Source organism: Podospora anserina, chromosome 5 (assembly GCF_000226545.1).
Source record: "Podospora anserina S mat+ genomic DNA chromosome 5, supercontig 8".
NCBI classification, from domain to species: Eukaryota; Fungi; Ascomycota; class Sordariomycetes; order Sordariales; family Podosporaceae; genus Podospora; species Podospora anserina.
In genome coordinates this window covers 192,003-210,115 of record NW_001914846.1, presented here as the reverse complement: position 1 = coordinate 210,115, position 18,113 = coordinate 192,003, and the positions used below count along the sequence as shown (strand labels likewise).

Sequence of the window (18,113 nt, the reverse complement as noted above, 5' to 3'; positions counted from 1 at the left end):
AAGTTGGAATAATAATGTAGGGCGCTCAAGCGAACCATGGAGCATGTCCAGAAGTAAATGCATGAAGCCTCAGCCGGTAAAGGAATGACAACCCGACCTATAGGTCAATAGCTTCCAGGACTCAAGGGCGTGGCGGACACAAGGAGTTAAGCAATGGAGCGACAGCAGGAGCAACCTCTGGCACATTCAACGGGTGGGTCTAACATGTCCCTCGTGAAGGAAGTGATGCAATCCCCTACTACACTCTCATACCACCTCCTCCCCCTCTCAATCACCCCGTCAATATCCTCTCCCCTCGTCACCTCGCCCCTTATCAACTCCCTGACCAACCCACTCCCCACAACGCAAGCAACCACACACCTAGGATCAACATGCGTGGACCTCGAAATCTCCGCCCCCAACTCAAAACACTTGGTTTCCTCCTCCCAAACCGTCACCAACCCCAACACATGCGTCCTCATCAAACTCCCATTCGGCGCAGCAAATCTGTTGGTCCCCCTCCAGTACCCCCTCGCGATTCCTTCCGGCTCTTCCGCAAACCCCTTACTCGCCAACACAGTCCCAAGCAACCTCCCCAATCCGAGCGGCATCGTCCCCAACGGCTTGAACCCCTGAGAAGCCCATATTCTCAAGCGGGAGGCGAAATCACTCTGCGTAGGGAAGACGTGGCTTGATGGTGTGGACTGATGTAAAAAAGAGAAGAGGAGGAGGAGGGAGTGGTCGGTGTCGTCTGTCCAGTGGCCTGGGGTGAAAGGGGCGCGGTGGCGGTCGAGGTGGAAGGGGGTGGGGCCGGGGTGGAGGGTGAAGGTGCGGGAGGGGTAAGATGTTGCTGCTTGGGTCGAGGAGAGGAACTCGGTGTAGAGGCCTATTGTATCGCCTAGGGCTGAGCCGATGAGGGAGCCGGTGATGCGGTCTTGGAGGGCGAAGTTGAGGAGGGTGGTGATGGCTTCTTGGGGGAGGGAGGGGATGGGTGACATTTTTGGGGTGCGGATCAAGGTTCCAGGTAGTTGTTGGGTGTGATGGTTCGGTTATTAATGAGAGAGAGTGTGTGTGGTTGAAGTGAAAATGCAAGTCGGGTTTTGAGGGCTGTCAGCCTTCGGGGCTGAGTTCTAGCGCTAGCGCTCTAGGCCATAGGAGGTTAGCGGTGGCAGTTGTGTAACAGCCCGCCATGCTACCGAAGTCGTATCTCCTTAGTCTTCAATATCCCAGGATTTTCAGGGTCACGGATCCTTTCAAGGAGCTGGCCGCTCATCCACGAGTGAACATATGCCTCTCCCACGAGGCCCCATGGTGGATGGATTCCCATCCCCATCAAGACCCGCAGGTCTGATCACATGCAGCACTCCTGATCCAAGAAACATGGCGACTGTATCGCCTGGCTCTGCATTGCCTGGACACAAGCCGAATTCCATGCAATCTTCTCCCTCTGTATACCACTGTGTCCGGCAAGTGAAAAATCTTCGGCCGTGGGAAACCGCAGCAATCCTTTCATTGACGTTCTTGTTTAGAGGGTAATTCCAGCGCTGGCAGATATTTGGGAGAGAAGCTTCAGGTTCAACTTGATCGGTCCCGACAGGTCGGTCAACAAGGTAGTTAAAACCTTGGCTGGATACAGACACCATAATCGTTTCAAAGAAGTGACTGTGCAGGAATTCTTTCTCCTGGATCTGCTCCCCAAAAAAAATGTGCGAACAGAGCTGCTGCTTGTTCCCCGGCAATCTGCCCAGCTATCTGGAGTTCGATCAGTGTCTGTGTGAACTCCTCAAGGGCATCTACCCCTATCATTTCTGCCCACTTTCTCCGTGACGCTAATCGATGTGCAGCCGGGTTGACCCGATCAGGCGCGTTGGCATCGAGCATCTCCCCAGTGCCTGTAATAATACCACATATCAAACCTTGGATAGCGAGCTGTTTGGTATCCTTGATCATCCTGGTAACTGCATGGGTTTCACCACCTGCTCTGAAGACAACGTGTGGCTCCTCTTCAAAGTAGTCCAATGGCTCCCTTGGGTTCTGGCCAATAGTCGGAGGTGGAGATCCGCGATGATCCCAGAGCGGCATCCATGACGGGAAGCCCTCGGGCTTTTCGATGCCGCAGCAATCATCGAGGAATCGGAGACTCTTGTTGCAAGTCAGTTCAACGTCAAGAAGGTCCCATATGACATCAAAAACAGTGAAAGTTGTACCGTAATGAGCCGCGGACAGGGGATCAAGCACGTGTTCGATTTGGGCCAAGCCTAGTAATGCGTAGACCTTGTCGCGAGGATCGGAGGCGCCAAAGCCGCGGAAGCAGCTGAACAATTCGTACATGGTCCGGCGGTCGCTGGATGATCTTAGTATCTGTTGTGAATGAGTAGGTGTGTATGCTTGTTCCGGAGGGAGGTATTTTGGCATCCTGTTTTTAATCACAGCATCTGGGCGTCTTGCATCTGTCGTCATAATCCGAAAGGGAGAGCGTCGTCAGTTGCGAGGCACTGTCCACATTTTTCAGGCCCAAACATTGGATTGCTCTCGGGGCTTTTGCCGGGTTATTCCGCCCCACGTCTCGAATTCTCGCCCAGGGTAATTCTTCTTCACGGCCTTCTCGAGCGATTGCAAGCGTTGACCCATGAGCAACTTTGGACGGTGGTTTAGCAAGCGTTATGATGTAAACAGGCCCACGACATGAATCTTCTTGGCGGCAGCGATCAGGCGTTGCCAATGATAAATCCGAAGACCAAGACCCTGTAAGTCATGAGAGTCCAGGGTGTCTAGTTTAGCAAGATTTCTCAGCGCGTGGGTAGCATGGCGCAGAATAAAGACGGCGCAATAGCAGATGTCCATCCATTCTATTCCGTGACAGCCGCACCATACCCCCACTGACCGCCCCATCACGACTTCCTGGACAGTCCAAATACGAGAAAACCAAGGCCGCTCAAAGATCGAGAGAAGGTCAAACCAGGGGCTGGTGAAAACACCAGAAGGGGCCGTGGAGAGTAGCCACAGAAAGGTTTCCGGCTCAAGCTTGGCCGTGGCTTTCACCAAGCCCCGAGGCCAATCACCTGTGCATACGGTCCGGACCCTCAATTGTTGCAAAAAGGCCACTCCTCGCTCATCTCGGGGACTATTGTCCTCCCCGATCCATGCTATGACATCTGTGGCTGACCGATAGATGTGTCTCATGATGTCGACCTGGGACTCCCTCTCTTGGATATCATCTTGGTTGATGCAAATCGCATCGATCCATAACCTCTTGGGCCTGCCAGGGAGCCAGATGTAAAGCAGGGCGGTAAACAAGTTTTGGCGGACGTCAAACGATGTTCATTGAGCCGAATGACGTGGTGTGGATTTGCAGCTTCAGAGGGTCAATTCGATCGGGTGATGGTTCGAGATCTAGCAGTCGAATTTTCCGTCATTCAACGCTTAATGCGCTGTAAACAAATGCCATTTTATATATTCTTAAGGTATATCCCCCTGTTTATTTACTGCTTCTCACGCTGTTTAATCACCTACCCATACTTTCGAAATGCTGTCGGCCTCTTCCCAGAAACCTCCTTCACCGAACCCTCTTCGTCACCAACACTTTGGTTACTGCTCAACCTCAGTTCCACCTTGCGCTCCTGACCCTCATCCTCAGTAACCCTTGCCATCAGCCTCCACACCTCCCATTTGTGCACCCCCACGCTGGTATTCTTGAGAAGCTCCGTCCCCCGACTGTTCATCGCCAACGTCATCAACTCGCCTAGCTGCTCCCACGCGCTGCTCCCAAACTTGCGATACACACACACCGTCCCCACAAAATGAACCACCACCAACAAGACGTGCAACAATAAAACCCCAAAAGCGAGCTTGACAGACAACCCCTCAAAGTTATACTCATACACAAGCCTGTCTTGATCCGCCCCCACCAACGCATAATCCAATGTCGCCCCATCATTCCGGTCCTCCTCACCGTTATCCAGCCGCATCCTCGACCACGTCAACTCAGCAAGAGCATCAACAAGATACACCGCCAACGACCTTGAAAGCACTTGATACAGTTGATCGCCCCCGCCCTCGACCGCATAGTCGTAGATACGGTCATAGGCAAAACGTGACCCGTTTGGTGTCTTGTAGTTGAACGGATCAGATGACATATCCAGCGAGTTATTCAGGCTGTTCAGCCAGGGGACCGTCAAAGTGATGATGTCACCCAGATCTTTTGACGCGTTCAAGGTGGCGTTTGTCATGGTGTGGGAGAATAACGGGAGGTCGCTGTTGGAATAGGACCAGACGGAGGAGCCCACCCAGCGGGCGTCGATGAAGCAGAGGGCGAGAGAGGTGCCGGTGGTGTTGTATCTTGTCCAAAAGGTGGCTGATGCCTGGACGGGGGCGTGACGGCCGAGGTCAATGAAGCCAAAGTGGCTTTTGGAGTTGTAAGCCTCGTCGAGGAGCTCGTGAGGGATGAAAAAGGTTGGGTCGGAGCGGTAATAGAGTCCTGGGTCAAGGAGGAAGTTGAATGGTGCGTCTGCCATTGTTTCGCTCTTTAGGGGATCCTTTCTTGGGCGGCTGGGGTCGGTGCACTGGATGGCGATCCGGGGTTGTTCGAGTGGTATCGAGTCTCCGGTGCTGCTGGTCAGTTTGGCGGTTCTGCGTGTCTGCACAAAGTCTGATCGGTCCATGGAATATCCCTTCGCAACCTGCGAGGCGGCCAGTTTCATGGGAGTGGTTGCACCAACCACTGTCTGCAGTGACATGGAGCTCTTCCACCATGCAATCGATTTGCCTCCTGATGTCAGGTTTGTGGGCAGACCATGAGTACCACGGGCGATGTTCGACAGCCAGGACCAGTCGATGCTGTTGGGGTTATCATATCCCGCGTGCGCACAATCCGAGGAGGTCGTATCATTAGCTGCAGGGCAGTATTCTGGGACGCTTTTCCTGTCCATCGTCTTGGGGTAGATGCTTGACAGGGGCCCTATCGCGTATGGGTCGACGGAGCGATCCGGAGACATGTTCCACCAGCCAAGTTTGGGGAGCATCACGATACCAGAGCTCGCACCAGCCAGAGTGGCTATGGAGAAGCTGGCTACCATGATAAGCGCCATCCAGACTGACGATAAAGTGAGGTTGTGAAATTGCGTCAAAGGTGCCAAGAATGAAGAGCTGAAGAGATAAAACGGCGAGCTGAGCTGAAAGGGTGCGGTCAGGAACCCAAAGGGGATGCCCTCTGAGCAGACAAGTTTCCGCCGAATATTTGAATACAGAATCTGGAAGAGTGAGGCCACGATGAGAGTCTCGTGGATCTTTGCTCCCACCAGCAGCGCAGACGAGATGTTCGAGTTTATGTCCGGCCACTCCATCCGATATCCATGCAAGACGAAGAGGGCTATTGTAATGGCCATTGCTGGGAACTGGAAGACCATGAACTGGCCCACTGATCGTTCGGTATCAGTGTGGAAGATTCGTTTCCGGGGTTCCTCATTCTTTTCCTTGTCTTCGGCGTCTAGCAGGTCGTCTTCGAGTATTTGGATCCATTCCGGCTGCTTGCTATCTCGCTTTCTGCCCAATCTGGATGGAAGCTTGGGTGGTGGTCTAGGTCTAGGTGGCAGTTTGGGTGCTGGTCTTGGTGGAAGTTCTGGTGCTGGTCTTGGTGGCAGCCTGGGTGGTGGTGAGGGGGAAATGTCTAGATCATCCTCGCCATCGAGGTGTTGATATCGCGAAACCTTTTGGCTTGACATACTGCCTCTTCAAAAGGTCTCGTTTGAACGAGGAGCTTAAAGCTGGACCTCTCGACAACAACAACAAGAAGACAATCGTGTTTTCATACTCTTGACGATACATTTGCGCTTGAACACCTTGGCGGCTAAAGCTGTGCTGTGCCACCATCGTGGGTTTGATCGCCGCACAAGCCTCCGATTTAACCAATCACAGCCAGAGCTTTGCGGGCCGACATCGACGGCGTAAACCTATCTTGGTAGCTGAGCCTAGCCAGCACGCCAGGCACCGGGAATACGCTGCAATCCTTCGGACACTGCCACCGGTCTAGCTTACGAATTGCACTGATGTGCAAACCTTGCTCTTGTCTTTTGTTGAGAGCTAGTTTCACTGGGAGACTGGATAACGGATATGATATTACAGGTAGGTGAGACTAGGTTAATGAGGAAGCTGTTGTTCACGCCATAATTCATATGGCTGATGTTTATTTGATGTTGGATGCGTTAACAGAACTACTTCTTCAATTCTGGTGTTGGCCATCCACCGTAACTCCATGTCCGTTTAATAAAGGGATAAACATCACCTACCTCTTGCACTGATCAAGTATCACCAGAGAGCAAGCAGAATCTGGCTGGATGCCTGGGCTTCAACCCCGCAATCGTCACGCTCATCTATGACAACGTGCAAAAATGGCGTGACTAGCAACCGAAGGTGTAGTGGTGTTCTCTGTTATAGGACAGGTGTCTGTCGCACAGAGCTGTACTCGGATTCTTTCCCAATGCAGCCATTTACGTGCGGTGGCTCTTGCCATGATTTGTGTCTCAACGCCAAGCTGATCAATAGTGGCGGAGGCTGAGGACAGCATCAAGTTCGGTCTGGGTACCAAATGATCAAGCTCATTCGGACATTGTGTCATCAGACTCTTTATCTCATGGTTGTGAATACGAATCATACGAGGAGGATATGTACGTCTTCGGTGATGAGATGGTCTATAAGAACCCCGGGAGACTCCAGCATGCTGTCCTAGCTTTTGCCACCAGTTCACGACCCTCTCGCAAACCCTCAACACAAGCAACACAGACTGTGAATTGAAGCCTTGAACGAAGGTTTATCCCAATCTATTGGAAGCACTCAAGATGGCTTCCCAACAGCCCATTGTTGAAGCACCCCCCGCTGGGCCTCCCAAAATCGCCCTGAAGCTGACCCCTGCTGGCCACAAGAAGCAACAGGAAGATCCCACCTTCATTGCTGAACTGATCAACAGGGCCGAGAATGGTCGGAGTGGCTTTGTTCCCAATGTCAATCCCCTTATCCCTGAAGAAAATCGCCCTGCTCATCTCTTCAGTCGTATTGCCGCTGCCGCCGCATCTGATCCCACTGCCGACCTTCCCAACTTTGACGTCTGGTATGAGGTTGCTTTGGAGGGTCAGTCACGTCTTTCCAGACTCGAAACAGAGACTGCGACGACCGCTCAAACACCTGCCGATGGCGGAGATTACTCTCTTCCCAAGGATACTCTTGAGCTCATCCACAAGCTTCATCGCCTCGAAGAGGTCGAGAGCGTCCACGCACTTCAAGCCGGTCCTCCACCTGCCGTCAATCCTAGCGATGACCCCCGAAGTGTAAATCAGGGGTACCTCGATGCGGCACCGGCTGGCATCAACGCCCGATATGCCTGGGGCTTTCCTGGTGGGGATGGCTTGGGGGTCAACATTGTCGACATGGAACAGGGATGGAAGCTTGACCACGAGGATCTTCAGGCGGCTGGTATCACATTGATCTCGGGGTACAATGTCGCCTATTACTCCCATGGAACTGCCGTGTTGGGTGAGATGCTTCAGGTGGACAACGCCATAGGAGGAGTTGGCATTGTCCCCAAGGCGAAGGGACGGGTTATTTCCCAGCATCGGTCGACAGGCTACAACACCGCGGCCGCCATACTGGATGCCGTGAGCAACATGGCCTTTGGAGATATTCTTCTCCTTGAAGCTCAGGAAAATGACCCTGTGGGAGGGCAGTATTATTGGCCTGTCTCCGTTGCCGACGCCAACTTTGATGCCATCCGTCTGGCTTCTGCTCTGGGCATCACTGTCATTGAAGCAGCCTGCAACGGTGGGTATGACCTTGATGCCTATGTCAACCTCTCGGGCAAGTACATCTTCAACCGCTCCAGCCCAGACTACAAAGAGTCCGGTGCCACCATGGTGGGCGCCTCCAGCTCTGCCGCACCACACTACCGCCTGTGGTACTCCAACCACGGCTCCCGGGTCGACGTCTATGCCTGGGGTGAAAACATTGACACCACCTTCACCGACGACAACTCTGGAGCCGACAACTCCTACACCGACTACTTCAGCGGCACTTCCGGTGCCTCTCCCATCATCGTCGGCGCAGCAGCAGCAGTCCAAGGCATAGCCAACGCCACCCTGGGATACAAATTCTCCCCCTTGCAGCTCCGCCAAATCCTCACCACAAACGGAACACCAAGCAGCACCCCCTCCACCGACCGCATCGGCGTCATGCCCAACCTCCGCGCCATCATCGACGGCCGCTTCATCAACCTCGCCCCCGACCTCTACATAAGAGACTACCCCGCCGACAACGGCCGGGTCCCCTCCTCAGGCACAGTCTCCAACTCCCCCGACATCATCATCCGTCAAACCCCCGTTCCCAACCCCCAAGCCCTTTTTGGGTCCGGCTCAGGCAACGAAAACAACACCTCCCTTTCCCAACCCATCCTCGCGGGGCGTGACCACAGCATCTACATCCGGTTGCTCAACCGCGGCGGATCAGCAGCGCAGAATGCAAAGGTGACTGTATACCACGCCCCGGCAGCAACCCTCATCAACCCCAACCTGTGGACTCTAATCGGGACAGTCACCCTCCCTTCTGCTGTCCCCACTGGTCGAGTGTTGACTGTGTCCCCGAGACTTGCCTGGCCAGCGAGTAAAGTCCCCAACGTCGGACCGGGCGGGTACTCCTTTGTGGCAGTCGCAACAACAGACAAGGACCCTGCGCCTGTCCTACCTGGTACTTTCCCCGCGTTCGTGGAGTTTGTGAGCAGGAATAATAATGTGGCTTGGAAGAGTTTCAATGTGGTTAACCCCCCGCCTGGTGGTGCTGGGGTTAGTAGATTACCTGTTGGAATCGCAGGGGCGTTTGATGCACCGAGACGCTTCGCCGTAAGGGGAGTGGGATCGTTGCCGGTGGGGAGCGAAGTTAAGCTGGAGGTTCCGGGGGATTTGGCGAGGCGGTTGGGGGTTGTTACGCCTTTGGAAGTTGAGGAGAAGGGGGTGGTGGTGCTGCCGCTTCATCCTTTTGGACGGGGGGAGATTGGGGAGGGGATTTTGCCTGTTGGGAGTGTTAGTCGGTGTGAGCTTGTTGTGAAGGTGCCGGGGGAGGGGGTGAAGGGGGAGGGGCAGTGGGAGTATGAGATTGTGCAGGAGTGGGAGGGGGTGGAGGTTGGGAGGGTTACTTGGCGGTTTGAGGGCGGTGATAAGGAGGATGTGCAGTGAGAGCTGGAGACTTTGGCCGAGACGTCGTGGGTAAGGGTTGGGGAACATGCAATGAAAGTCCTTATAGTTTGACGATGGGAATGAATATGGACATTTTAGGCATGGTTAATAGTTAGGTACCTTATACTGCCACGTGCAAAATGCAGGTTGGTGGCAAAGCGCTCAATGCGACCATCAAGAAGCTGTGTTACTGTGACAAGGGCTGGGATATCAGGGCTTGGAACTCATGGTTCAATTCAGGCTAATAATCTTCAATGGCCTCGAAGTCTGTGATACTGAAAGTGAAGAAGGAAATACAGTCTTGATGATCCTGAACGCGTATTTTATCTTCCCTCGCGTGGCCCGTGCCTTTGTTGGCCTCAGGCCATCGCCAAGTCCTCCAATATCCTTCTGGGCCAGTGGGCTTCCTTTGATAATCGCCTTGCCTCTGATTGTCTGCCTCACTCTTGACGAGAGGCTCACAACGTGCAGCTTCCCCTCCTTAAGGTGAGATTGGGCGCTATAGTTGGTCATGGTGGTTGGTGGTTGGCATTTGCCGTGTGACAGTTACCTTCATGCTTGTCCGTGGGAATGGCTTCGAGTGTTCCCGAGTAACAAACACTGGCCTTCCGAGGTATAGTCCGGGGGGAGTAGTTGTTGGCCACTACATTCCAAAATGACTATGCCTATCCGATCAGTTCATTTGTTCCACGTTTCCAACACTCATCACTACAGACAACAGTCTAAACCTCTATCTTCGCCATGGCAAGAAGCCCGCGGTACTTCCACGATGCTCTTCGCTTCAGACCTCAACGATGGCTGCTGGCTGATCATCTACTCTACGATCCTGTCTATAAGTGGGATGAACGTGATGGTCTTAATGCATTCAATCTTGGTCACGAGTCTGCTTGGAGAGAGAATTGGCTTGGATGCAGGGGAGATTGTTTGTGGCAAAGACACCTTGGACATTTGATGTTTCAGGTTGTCAGGACAAATCCTTGCCGCATTGATTTGGAGAACAAGCTAAAGCACTTGGGATTCTTTATGAAGCCTGAGATGCGAGTGCGATTTGTACCTCCTACTCTGTAGAATGTTGCAAGGGTCAGGGTAGTCTGAACCTCAGAGGTTCAGGGGTTCAGGGTCATCATGTGAGAGTGCGCACCATTGCACCCCAAACGCTATAATTGTTGCAGATGCTAATTCGGACGCTCACCTAGGTGTCTACACTGAAGATGCGCAATTTGAAACCTTAAACAAAGAGACTGATTACTAGACAAAGGTAGCGCTTTGTCTTGAAATTAGATTTCTTTGTCACACAGCTACCTGGTCATTGTAACGTCATTTTTCAACGTAGATTCAGACTGTGGGATCTCACTGGCTATGATTGCATCAGGGTAGAGAAAGTCAAGATTATTAAGATGTTGTCCGTGACTCAAGTTCGGTACCTACAACAACATCCCCAACCTTCAACAGCAAGATCATTCGCACCATAATCTTTCCGAAACTGGCTTGAGGTTGAAGCTCACTATTCTTTTGATAGCTTTGTCCGCATTATTATGCTTTCCACATTGGTGAGAAGTCTATTCAGCCCCATCAGCGCCACATAAGCCCAAGCCGGAACCACAGCCTCCGAGCCAACTCCACAGACTCCACCCTCCTCCTCCTCACATGAGTCAGATCTCCACCACTTCTTCCAACAATCAGCCCAGGACCAGTAGCTCAGGGGTAGAGCAACCGGCTGCAGTCCGGTAGGTCACGCGTTCAAATCGCGTCTAGTCCTTTCCTTTTGCTTTTGTTTCTTTCTCACCCCTACTCCATGATGGGGATCTTTAGCAGGAGTTGAGACTGGCCATGTAAGTGTTAATTCAATCCAGGTGTGTTTTTTTTAGGTACAGTAACTCATACGGTTATATCAATGTTCTGTTAAGGTCAGTTACCATCGGACTTCTCCTAGAGCACTCTGTCTTGCTAAATATTTGCATTCGTAACGCTATACTGGCCAGTTTTGTGCTGCTGGTTCTCCTCGAGGAACATTCACATCACGTTACATCAAAGGGTAATTTTTAGGGTAATATACTTCTGTCATCCATTATGAATTACTATCCGTCTATCCATCCTTCTTCTCTATCTCCCTCCATGCCCTGATCCGGTCCGGCCGTGATCACAGGCCATAAATTACAATCACGATCATCACCAAGGAAAAGGCACCAACAACCGGCCACCCACCCCCTCCTCCAACCAAACCCCAAACCTCCAAAGCTCCCCCTGAAACCTCACCCACTCATTCGGAATAGCCGTCTCCGGCTTCTCCCCCCTCTCAAAAAACACCTCCCTCAACTCCCGCTCCGCCTCCCCCACCCCACAAATCCAAACCTGGTATATCCCCCACGCTTCCCTCGCCCTAGCTTCATCTTCGCTGCTGTAAACAAACTTGCTCCCCATCGCGGCAGCCCTAACAATAGTCAGCACAGCCCACTGCGCATACGGCCTGATGAGCGCCTCTAACCGGTTAAACAGGATGTGGACTTTTTCGCTGGCGTAACGGCGGTTTTCGAAGGGGGCGAGGGTGGACTCGGCGATGGAAGTGGTTTGCCGGACTTGGTCGAGGGAGTAGGAGAGGTAGTGGAGTGTGTAGTAGATGAAGACTATGTGTTGGGAGGGGGCCATCACGTCCGGGTTGGTGAGGGAGGTGTGGAGGGCGGAGGAGAGGGAAAAGTTGGATTGGGCTTGGTAGGTGAGGTAGTCGAGGAGGGTGAGGCGTTGGAGGGAGGTGAAGGGGCTGGGGGTGGGGGGCTGGCGGGAGGGGGTGGTGATGGGAGGATTGGGGAAGGGGGTGATTGTGACGGGGAGGTTTGGGATTGTTGGGGCTAAAGAAGGGGGACTGGTTATGACGGGGGCGGTGAAGGTGTGTTCGGCGACGGGAGGAGGAGGAGCTGGTTTGGAGCGGCTTGGGATGAAGGGGTCTGGTCTTCGGGTTGGGAAGGCACCCAAGGGTGAGCGAGACTCGGGTGCAGTGGTTGGGAAAGGGTTTGGGGGTGCTATCGGGGTCGCGATTACAAAGGGTGATGGGGTTGTGACGGGTGGCGGTATGATGTCTGCCAAGGGCGTGACTGGTTGGGGAGTTGTTACAGGTATGGGGGTGTTGACGGATGTCGCGGTTACGGTGGGCTCAGGAGCTATTACGGCTGTAGAGGTTACTACTGTTGTAGAGTTCATGATGGGTGTCGCTGTTACGGAAGACGATGAGGTTGTGACGGTTAGCGGTATATTATCCGGCGCGGAGGTGACGGGTTCAAGAGCAATCACCGGTGTAGGTGCTATGATGGGTGTCACGGTTACGACGGGCCCGGGTATGATGCTTTTCAAGGATGCGACGGGTTCAGGGGATAATACAGGTGATGGGGGTCTGACGGATGTTGGTGTTCTGCGAGGTGGTGGTACGATCCGTGGCATCAAAAGGCTTTTCAGGGACTCAACGAGGGTGGAAGCTTTGACGGGTTTCGAGGTTATGGCAGACTTTGAGACTTCGTCAGATGTCGGCGCTAGAACCTCAGGACCAACAGAGAATCCCGATTCTACATTTACTCGTGCCTTTTCCCCCTCCAGTGCCTCCCGATTCGTTTCTTCCCAATCTTGAAAAGCATATAGCGGTTGGTCAGGGCACAGCTTATAGAGCTCTCTTGGGTAGTGTAGTCGACTCTGGGTAGGTGTTGATAGGAGCCAGTTCTTGAGAACTGGTCGAAACACGGCAGGCCTGGCTTTGATAGCCTTATGGACCCCCGGGAATTGGCTTATGAACTCGAGGATATGCTCCTGGTTTCTGGCGCACACTTCGCTGGAAACTGGAACCCCATTCCGTGGGCGTCGCTCGCCACGACCCCCGACCAAAATAGAATAGACTTTCTTTTCACCCTTCCTTCCTGTGACCTCCGCAATGAGATCCTCAAGAAATCCGTCGATAAAGGGCTTTGAGGTTGCTGGAACAGGAGGGTCAGGGGGCTGGGCTGGAGCATCAGCATCGACAGGCCTGGTGTTGCAATCCGTAACTATCGTACTCGGCCTCTTGAGGTAGCTCAGTTGCGCGTCAGCCATCAGCCTGTCCCTCCTGCGGTTATTCAGAAGGATTTCGTTGAGGCTGCAATCTCTGCATCCATATCGCCTGCCGAGGTCTTCTGACACATAGACAGAAGGGATGGTTGTCCATTGCCTTTTAGCATCTGCTTTCGCCCTCTCATTAACGCGTTCGTGTTGCTTGTACTTGCTACAGCCAGGGCATGGGCAAGTGTAACGTTTTTTGATCTCGGCGAGAAAGTTGTTGATCATTTTTTGTAGTTTATCCTCTTCCGCCTTTTCCCAAACACCCTGTGCTTTCATCCACACACATCGTTGACAGATCGCACTGGGCTTGTTAGAACCCTCGGGCGTCGCGCCTTTGCCTGAGTTCAACCGCTCAACGTCGAATCTCCTGTCCCAGTTATGATCAGGGGGCGGTGATAGGGGGCTAACCTCTTTACTCTGAGCTTCCTCGTCGTCTTCTAGAGGCATCTTGAACGGTTTCCGTTCCGAGTTTTAATCGTTTGGCTGTCGGTTGGGGAGTTGTGAAAAGGAGCCAGTCAATAGCCCTGTATTATCTGTTTAGTTGTTTTGTTGTCAGTAGGTGGTGTGTGGGGAGAGACTCGTCTTACCTGAGCCGGTTTCCCAAAAATGATGAAGATAGAAAATCGATTTGACGGGAAACAAGAGTCTCAGGCCGGCACGTGGAGGATGGCCCTGTCACTTATAGCGGCCGTTAGTGAAGTGGCGTGAATACAATGCCATGGTTCCTCTTTATCCACACGGTGGGTTGTTCGTGTTGAAATGTTTGAGCAATCTATTTTTGTGACATGCTTCTTTGTTGAGGACCCGGGCTGGCGGCCCTGATCCTAAAAGTAGTTCTTCGAGGCCCAACACCTGACTGGTCGAACAAAAGACAATGCGATTGTATTTCCCTTTCATGACTTGACCTCCTGACCTCTTTGACAAGTCGAACAGCCCAGTGACGTAGATCACAAATTCGAGTCCCTTCCTGCTGACCAAAAGTTGGCAACCTACAAGGCCATAATATCCCGATGCCTCTCCGCAAACTTTCCAACAGCTTCCACAAAACCTTCCAGCTCCTTTTCCTCTGTCTCCAAAATCAGTGCAACAAACCCCCTTCTCGTTGTCCAATACCCTGCCTCCAACATCTCGAACCAAAACAAGTCCCTCAAATCCCTCCTTTCCTTCCCTTGAATGTCTTCCCCACATGTAAACACCTCGACAGCTTCATCCACAAAGTGAACCCCAATCAACGACCCCCTTCCGCTAAACATGATCTTGGTCCCCTTTGTAACCTGCTTCAACCTCTCCCTGAGCCCATCCCCCCGCTCATTCAATTCCACACAAGCCTCCTCGGTGAAAACTCTCTTCAAAGCCTCATACCCAACGCTCGTGACTAGAGTGTTGTTGTTAAACGTCCCCGAGTGCGCCAGCGACCCTTCCACTCGGGGGTCATACACAGCCATGACCTCCTCTCTCCCACCAAACGCGCCAAAAGCCAGCCCACCCCCAAGATATTTGCCCATTGTAACCAAATCAGGCTTCAGTCCTAGCTCAAATCCCAAGCCGTGAGGCGCAAGGCGGGAAGTCATCACCTCATCGAGGATAAACAACGCTCCGACCTCGTGTGCGGCGTCCTGGATGGCATGGAGAAATTCCTTGCTGCCGGGGATACATCCACCCGCGCCTTGCATGGGTTCCACCAGCACAGCGGCGAGATCGGGTGTGGATCTGATGGTGTCTACTGCGAGGCCGATGTCATTATACCGGGCAACAACCACAAAGTCGTCCTTATCCACGGTGTTGGGTGCTGCTTTGCCGTTGGGGAAGCTAAATACCGCGCCGTGGTAGCCGCCAGAGAAGACAATGACTTTTCTTCGCGAGGTGTAGTGCCGCGCGCCAGCGAGAGCGTGCATATTAGCTTCTGTGCCCGTGTTGGCCATGCGGACGCGCTTCAGTTTGAAGCGTGAGCAAAGGAGGGAAGCGTGTTTGTGTTCCTGGACGGTGGTTGAGCCAAGTGAAAGACCGACGTTGTCAAAGGTGGAGAGCATAGTTTCGCGGATGATGGGGTTGGTGTGTCCGTAGAGACCTGCCGTCAGTTCACCGACGAGGTCGAGGTATCTGTCGCAGTGTTAGCAAAGCGACAAGAAAGAATTTAGGCTAGGGGGCTTACTTGTGGCCATCCTCATCCCAGACATGAGCGCCCTTACCCTGCTTCATTGTCAGGGGGAATGGGGATGTGTGCAGTAGGGTTCGTGTGTTTCCACCTGGGAGGGCACCGATGGCGAGCTCGTGCTGCTTCTTGGAAAGGGGGTTGTTGGCGATGAACCTCGCCTCAGCGGCTTCCAGCGCTGCCTTGGCCGATTCATGCGATACCGAACTCATGATGGCTTGGTATAATCTGACGGTCAAATGATGTTTGCTTTGATCAAAAGGTCACCACGGAGGACATTCCGCTTTGTTGGGAGATACCCCTCTTTGATCGGCTCATGATAGGGGCATTTCCGGCCCACTTGCCGATTGAACCCGGCCAAGACTGTTAGTGTTCGGCCCGAGATCGCATGTGAGGCCAGCCGAGAGACGACAAGACTGGTGTGACGGTGATGACTATGGTGTCTCCTAATTGACGGTGGTGATTCCCTGCAAGAACCGAGGCAGATATAGTCAAATGTCCCTTATTGCCATACCGAACTTGGTCCATTGCCAGGCTTGGAGGATCATTTCCAGCTAACCAGGACCGAAACGTGATGCCAAGTGTAGACAATCTGTAAGGGTTGACAAGGTCGCCTCGCGTGTAGCCCGAATCCAGACCTTCTATAGTATCATCCTCTTTACGATGTTGGAGTACAATCGCCCAGGGGCAAAGTGTGTCAGTGCCTTCGGCAGCCCGCGAATCTACTCTCCGAAGTCCACAAACGACATAACATGTCGCCTCCCAGGTTGAATCGCCTATGGGTGCCGACATCGTGATCTCGACTACACCAACAAATCTAGGGCTTGATGAGACTAAGAAGCACTCGCGCCTGATGTCCCAGAGGTGCTCTGGATAATAACTGTGGCTGACTGAGAAGCCATGTGAATACGCCTCGATGCACTCCCATTGGATTTTTATAGTCGGGTACAAGAGATCCGAATGAGAGAGATAGAGTGAGTTCGCTTCGATCACCTCAGCCGGCGTTAAAGAGGTGGCAATGCGGACCAGGGACGGTTTACCGAACCTCATCTGTGACTGAGGCGTCAGTGACAGCCAAGAGGGCTGATATCTGACGTAGGATGACTTGATCTTCCGCAGCCAGATTGTGAAAACGGGAGGATCTCCATCTTTGTCGTCGACAGGGCCACTTGTACAGTGCAGGTATAACCGGTGACCAGTTTCACCGTATGAGGAGTCGAGTGCTGTATGGAACTCAAGACCAGTGTTGGTGATAATCCACGACGGCGTTGGTATAACGGGATCAAGCCAGTGTTTGATATCAGAAGCCCCCGCGAACCAAGAGGGGTGTCTCGCCAATATACCGGAGTGTCTGAGTCCGAATTCAGTTTTGCTATGTTGCCAGGCAAATAAAGACATGTCGTTTGTCTTCTGAGCTATATGTTCCTGGAGACGGAGGAAGGCCTTTTCTCTTTCGCCGTATATCAGCGGCATGTGGATACCGAAGATGCCCAGGAGACAATATGCCATGTCTTCTATTCGTGTCGTGTTTCGTTTAGCTGCCCACGACATTTTCTGAGCGACGGGTACTTGGTTCAGCTTATCTGAAGATCGGAGAATAGTAATGTCGATGCTCGTGATGCGATGGAGGATGTTCAGAAGTTGCACCTTTGAACCACACTGGGTCCAGTTGCAATCGTGAAATATGATGTCCCTCGGCGCGACCAGCTCTTGCAAGGTCCAGCCCCGGGTAAACCATCGGCATGCTTGAAGGTCAGCTTTGGTGGGTGTGAGTTGGCCATCAGTGAGCGCAAAATCCTCGAGGTAAACAGCGCATAGTGCTGCTTTCTGGTACCAGTGGAACATGGAATTGATCGACTCGGTCAGCTCGGCGCTGCTGGTCTTGTCGATGCAGCATGTATCAACCCAAGCGTGGGAGTGTCCGTATTCAAGCGTGAGCTCGCACATTCCTTTTATTTTCTCAAAGCCCTTCTTGTGAACGGCAATGTCGAACGAGTTCTGCATGTCCTGAAAAGTGACTTCATCATCACCCCAGGTGTGTGAGAGGATGCAGTAGGGAATCGCATTTGGCCCGTCGATGTCGTTCTGCTCGAGTTGATAGTTTTGGCAATTAATGAGCCACATGGCCAGAATCAGCGTCGATCAAGGACAGCAAACAATCGATAGGTTTCGCGACAGTGTAGGGTAGAATTGTGACTTGGAGGCTCAACATGGCGGGATATTGCGCAGAGTGGGGTTGCTGGAGGCGGTTCATTGGCATCAGCACAGCCACCAAAGGCCAGCCAACCACAGCCAGCGAGGCCAAGTCCTTTTTGTTTCGGTTATTTTATGACTCCAGACACGTTATGAAATCCTAGTTCTCCTTTATAAATACAGCTCAAAGACAATAAGAAGGCAATACAGACCCACATTACAAAACCCCTTTGCCTCTCCAAAACTGAAAACAAGCACAATCACCCCCACCACCCCAACCAACCCCTCCCACTCTCCCCCTTTCCCCCCTCTCACCCCCTACTCTCTCCCATGGAGTGGATCGAATCTTGAGACCGAGTGTGAAGCACTACGCATGTTCTATGTCAAATGTGGTATCTTATCGAGCCAAGTTCTCCGATACAATGCTCCCTACATAAGTCAACCGAGGTGAATCCGTGAGAATTGGGGAAAAAATCAGGAGAACCCGTGGGGCCCCCGTT

General features: G+C 52.8%; 8 protein-coding genes across 8 annotated transcripts, besides 1 other annotated feature; 1 reads left to right on the top strand and 7 right to left on the bottom strand.

The window, feature by feature from the left end:
- Positions 1-146: 146 nt before the first annotated feature.
- PODANS_5_6920 (uncharacterized protein) lies at positions 147-977 on the bottom strand (the record flags this gene model as incomplete). Its single annotated transcript, XM_001905165.1, has 1 exon — positions 147-977. The coding sequence occupies one exon, from the start codon at positions 975-977 to the stop codon at positions 147-149; it is 831 nt and encodes a 276-aa protein (XP_001905200.1).
- A 652-nt stretch (positions 978-1,629) lies between these two features.
- Positions 1,630-2,439, bottom strand: PODANS_5_6910 (uncharacterized protein; the record flags this gene model as incomplete). Its single annotated transcript, XM_001905164.1, has 1 exon — positions 1,630-2,439. The coding sequence occupies one exon, from the start codon at positions 2,437-2,439 to the stop codon at positions 1,630-1,632; it is 810 nt and encodes a 269-aa protein (XP_001905199.1).
- A 201-nt stretch (positions 2,440-2,640) lies between these two features.
- PODANS_5_6900 (uncharacterized protein) lies at positions 2,641-3,240 on the bottom strand (the record flags this gene model as incomplete). Its single annotated transcript, XM_001905163.1, has 1 exon — positions 2,641-3,240. A coding segment is annotated over one exon (600 nt), but the record flags the coding sequence as incomplete, so codon positions are not given.
- Positions 3,241-3,488: 248 nt separating this feature from the next.
- PODANS_5_6890 (uncharacterized protein) lies at positions 3,489-5,699 on the bottom strand (the record flags this gene model as incomplete). The annotated part of the gene is made up of 1 exon (XM_001905162.1): positions 3,489-5,699. One exon carries the CDS (start codon positions 5,697-5,699, stop codon positions 3,489-3,491), a length of 2,211 nt encoding a protein of 736 aa, XP_001905197.1.
- Positions 5,700-6,812: 1,113 nt separating this feature from the next.
- Positions 6,813-9,191, top strand: PODANS_5_6880 (uncharacterized protein; the record flags this gene model as incomplete). The annotated part of the gene is made up of 1 exon (XM_001905161.1): positions 6,813-9,191. One exon carries the CDS (start codon positions 6,813-6,815, stop codon positions 9,189-9,191), a length of 2,379 nt encoding a protein of 792 aa, XP_001905196.1.
- Positions 9,192-10,878: 1,687 nt separating this feature from the next.
- Positions 10,879-10,950, top strand: a tRNA (tRNA-Cys).
- A 410-nt stretch (positions 10,951-11,360) lies between these two features.
- PODANS_5_6870 (uncharacterized protein) lies at positions 11,361-13,715 on the bottom strand (the record flags this gene model as incomplete). Its single annotated transcript, XM_001905160.1, has 1 exon — positions 11,361-13,715. The coding sequence occupies one exon, from the start codon at positions 13,713-13,715 to the stop codon at positions 11,361-11,363; it is 2,355 nt and encodes a 784-aa protein (XP_001905195.1).
- A 542-nt stretch (positions 13,716-14,257) lies between these two features.
- Positions 14,258-15,632, bottom strand: PODANS_5_6860 (uncharacterized protein; the record flags this gene model as incomplete). The annotated part of the gene is made up of 2 exons (XM_001905159.1): positions 14,258-15,368; positions 15,421-15,632. 2 exons carry the CDS (start codon positions 15,630-15,632, stop codon positions 14,258-14,260), a joined length of 1,323 nt encoding a protein of 440 aa, XP_001905194.1.
- A 154-nt stretch (positions 15,633-15,786) lies between these two features.
- On the bottom strand, positions 15,787-17,562 carry PODANS_5_6850 (uncharacterized protein; the record flags this gene model as incomplete). The annotated part of the gene is made up of 1 exon (XM_001905158.1): positions 15,787-17,562. A coding segment is annotated over one exon (1,776 nt), but the record flags the coding sequence as incomplete, so codon positions are not given.
- Between the last annotated feature and the right edge of the window lie 551 nt (positions 17,563-18,113).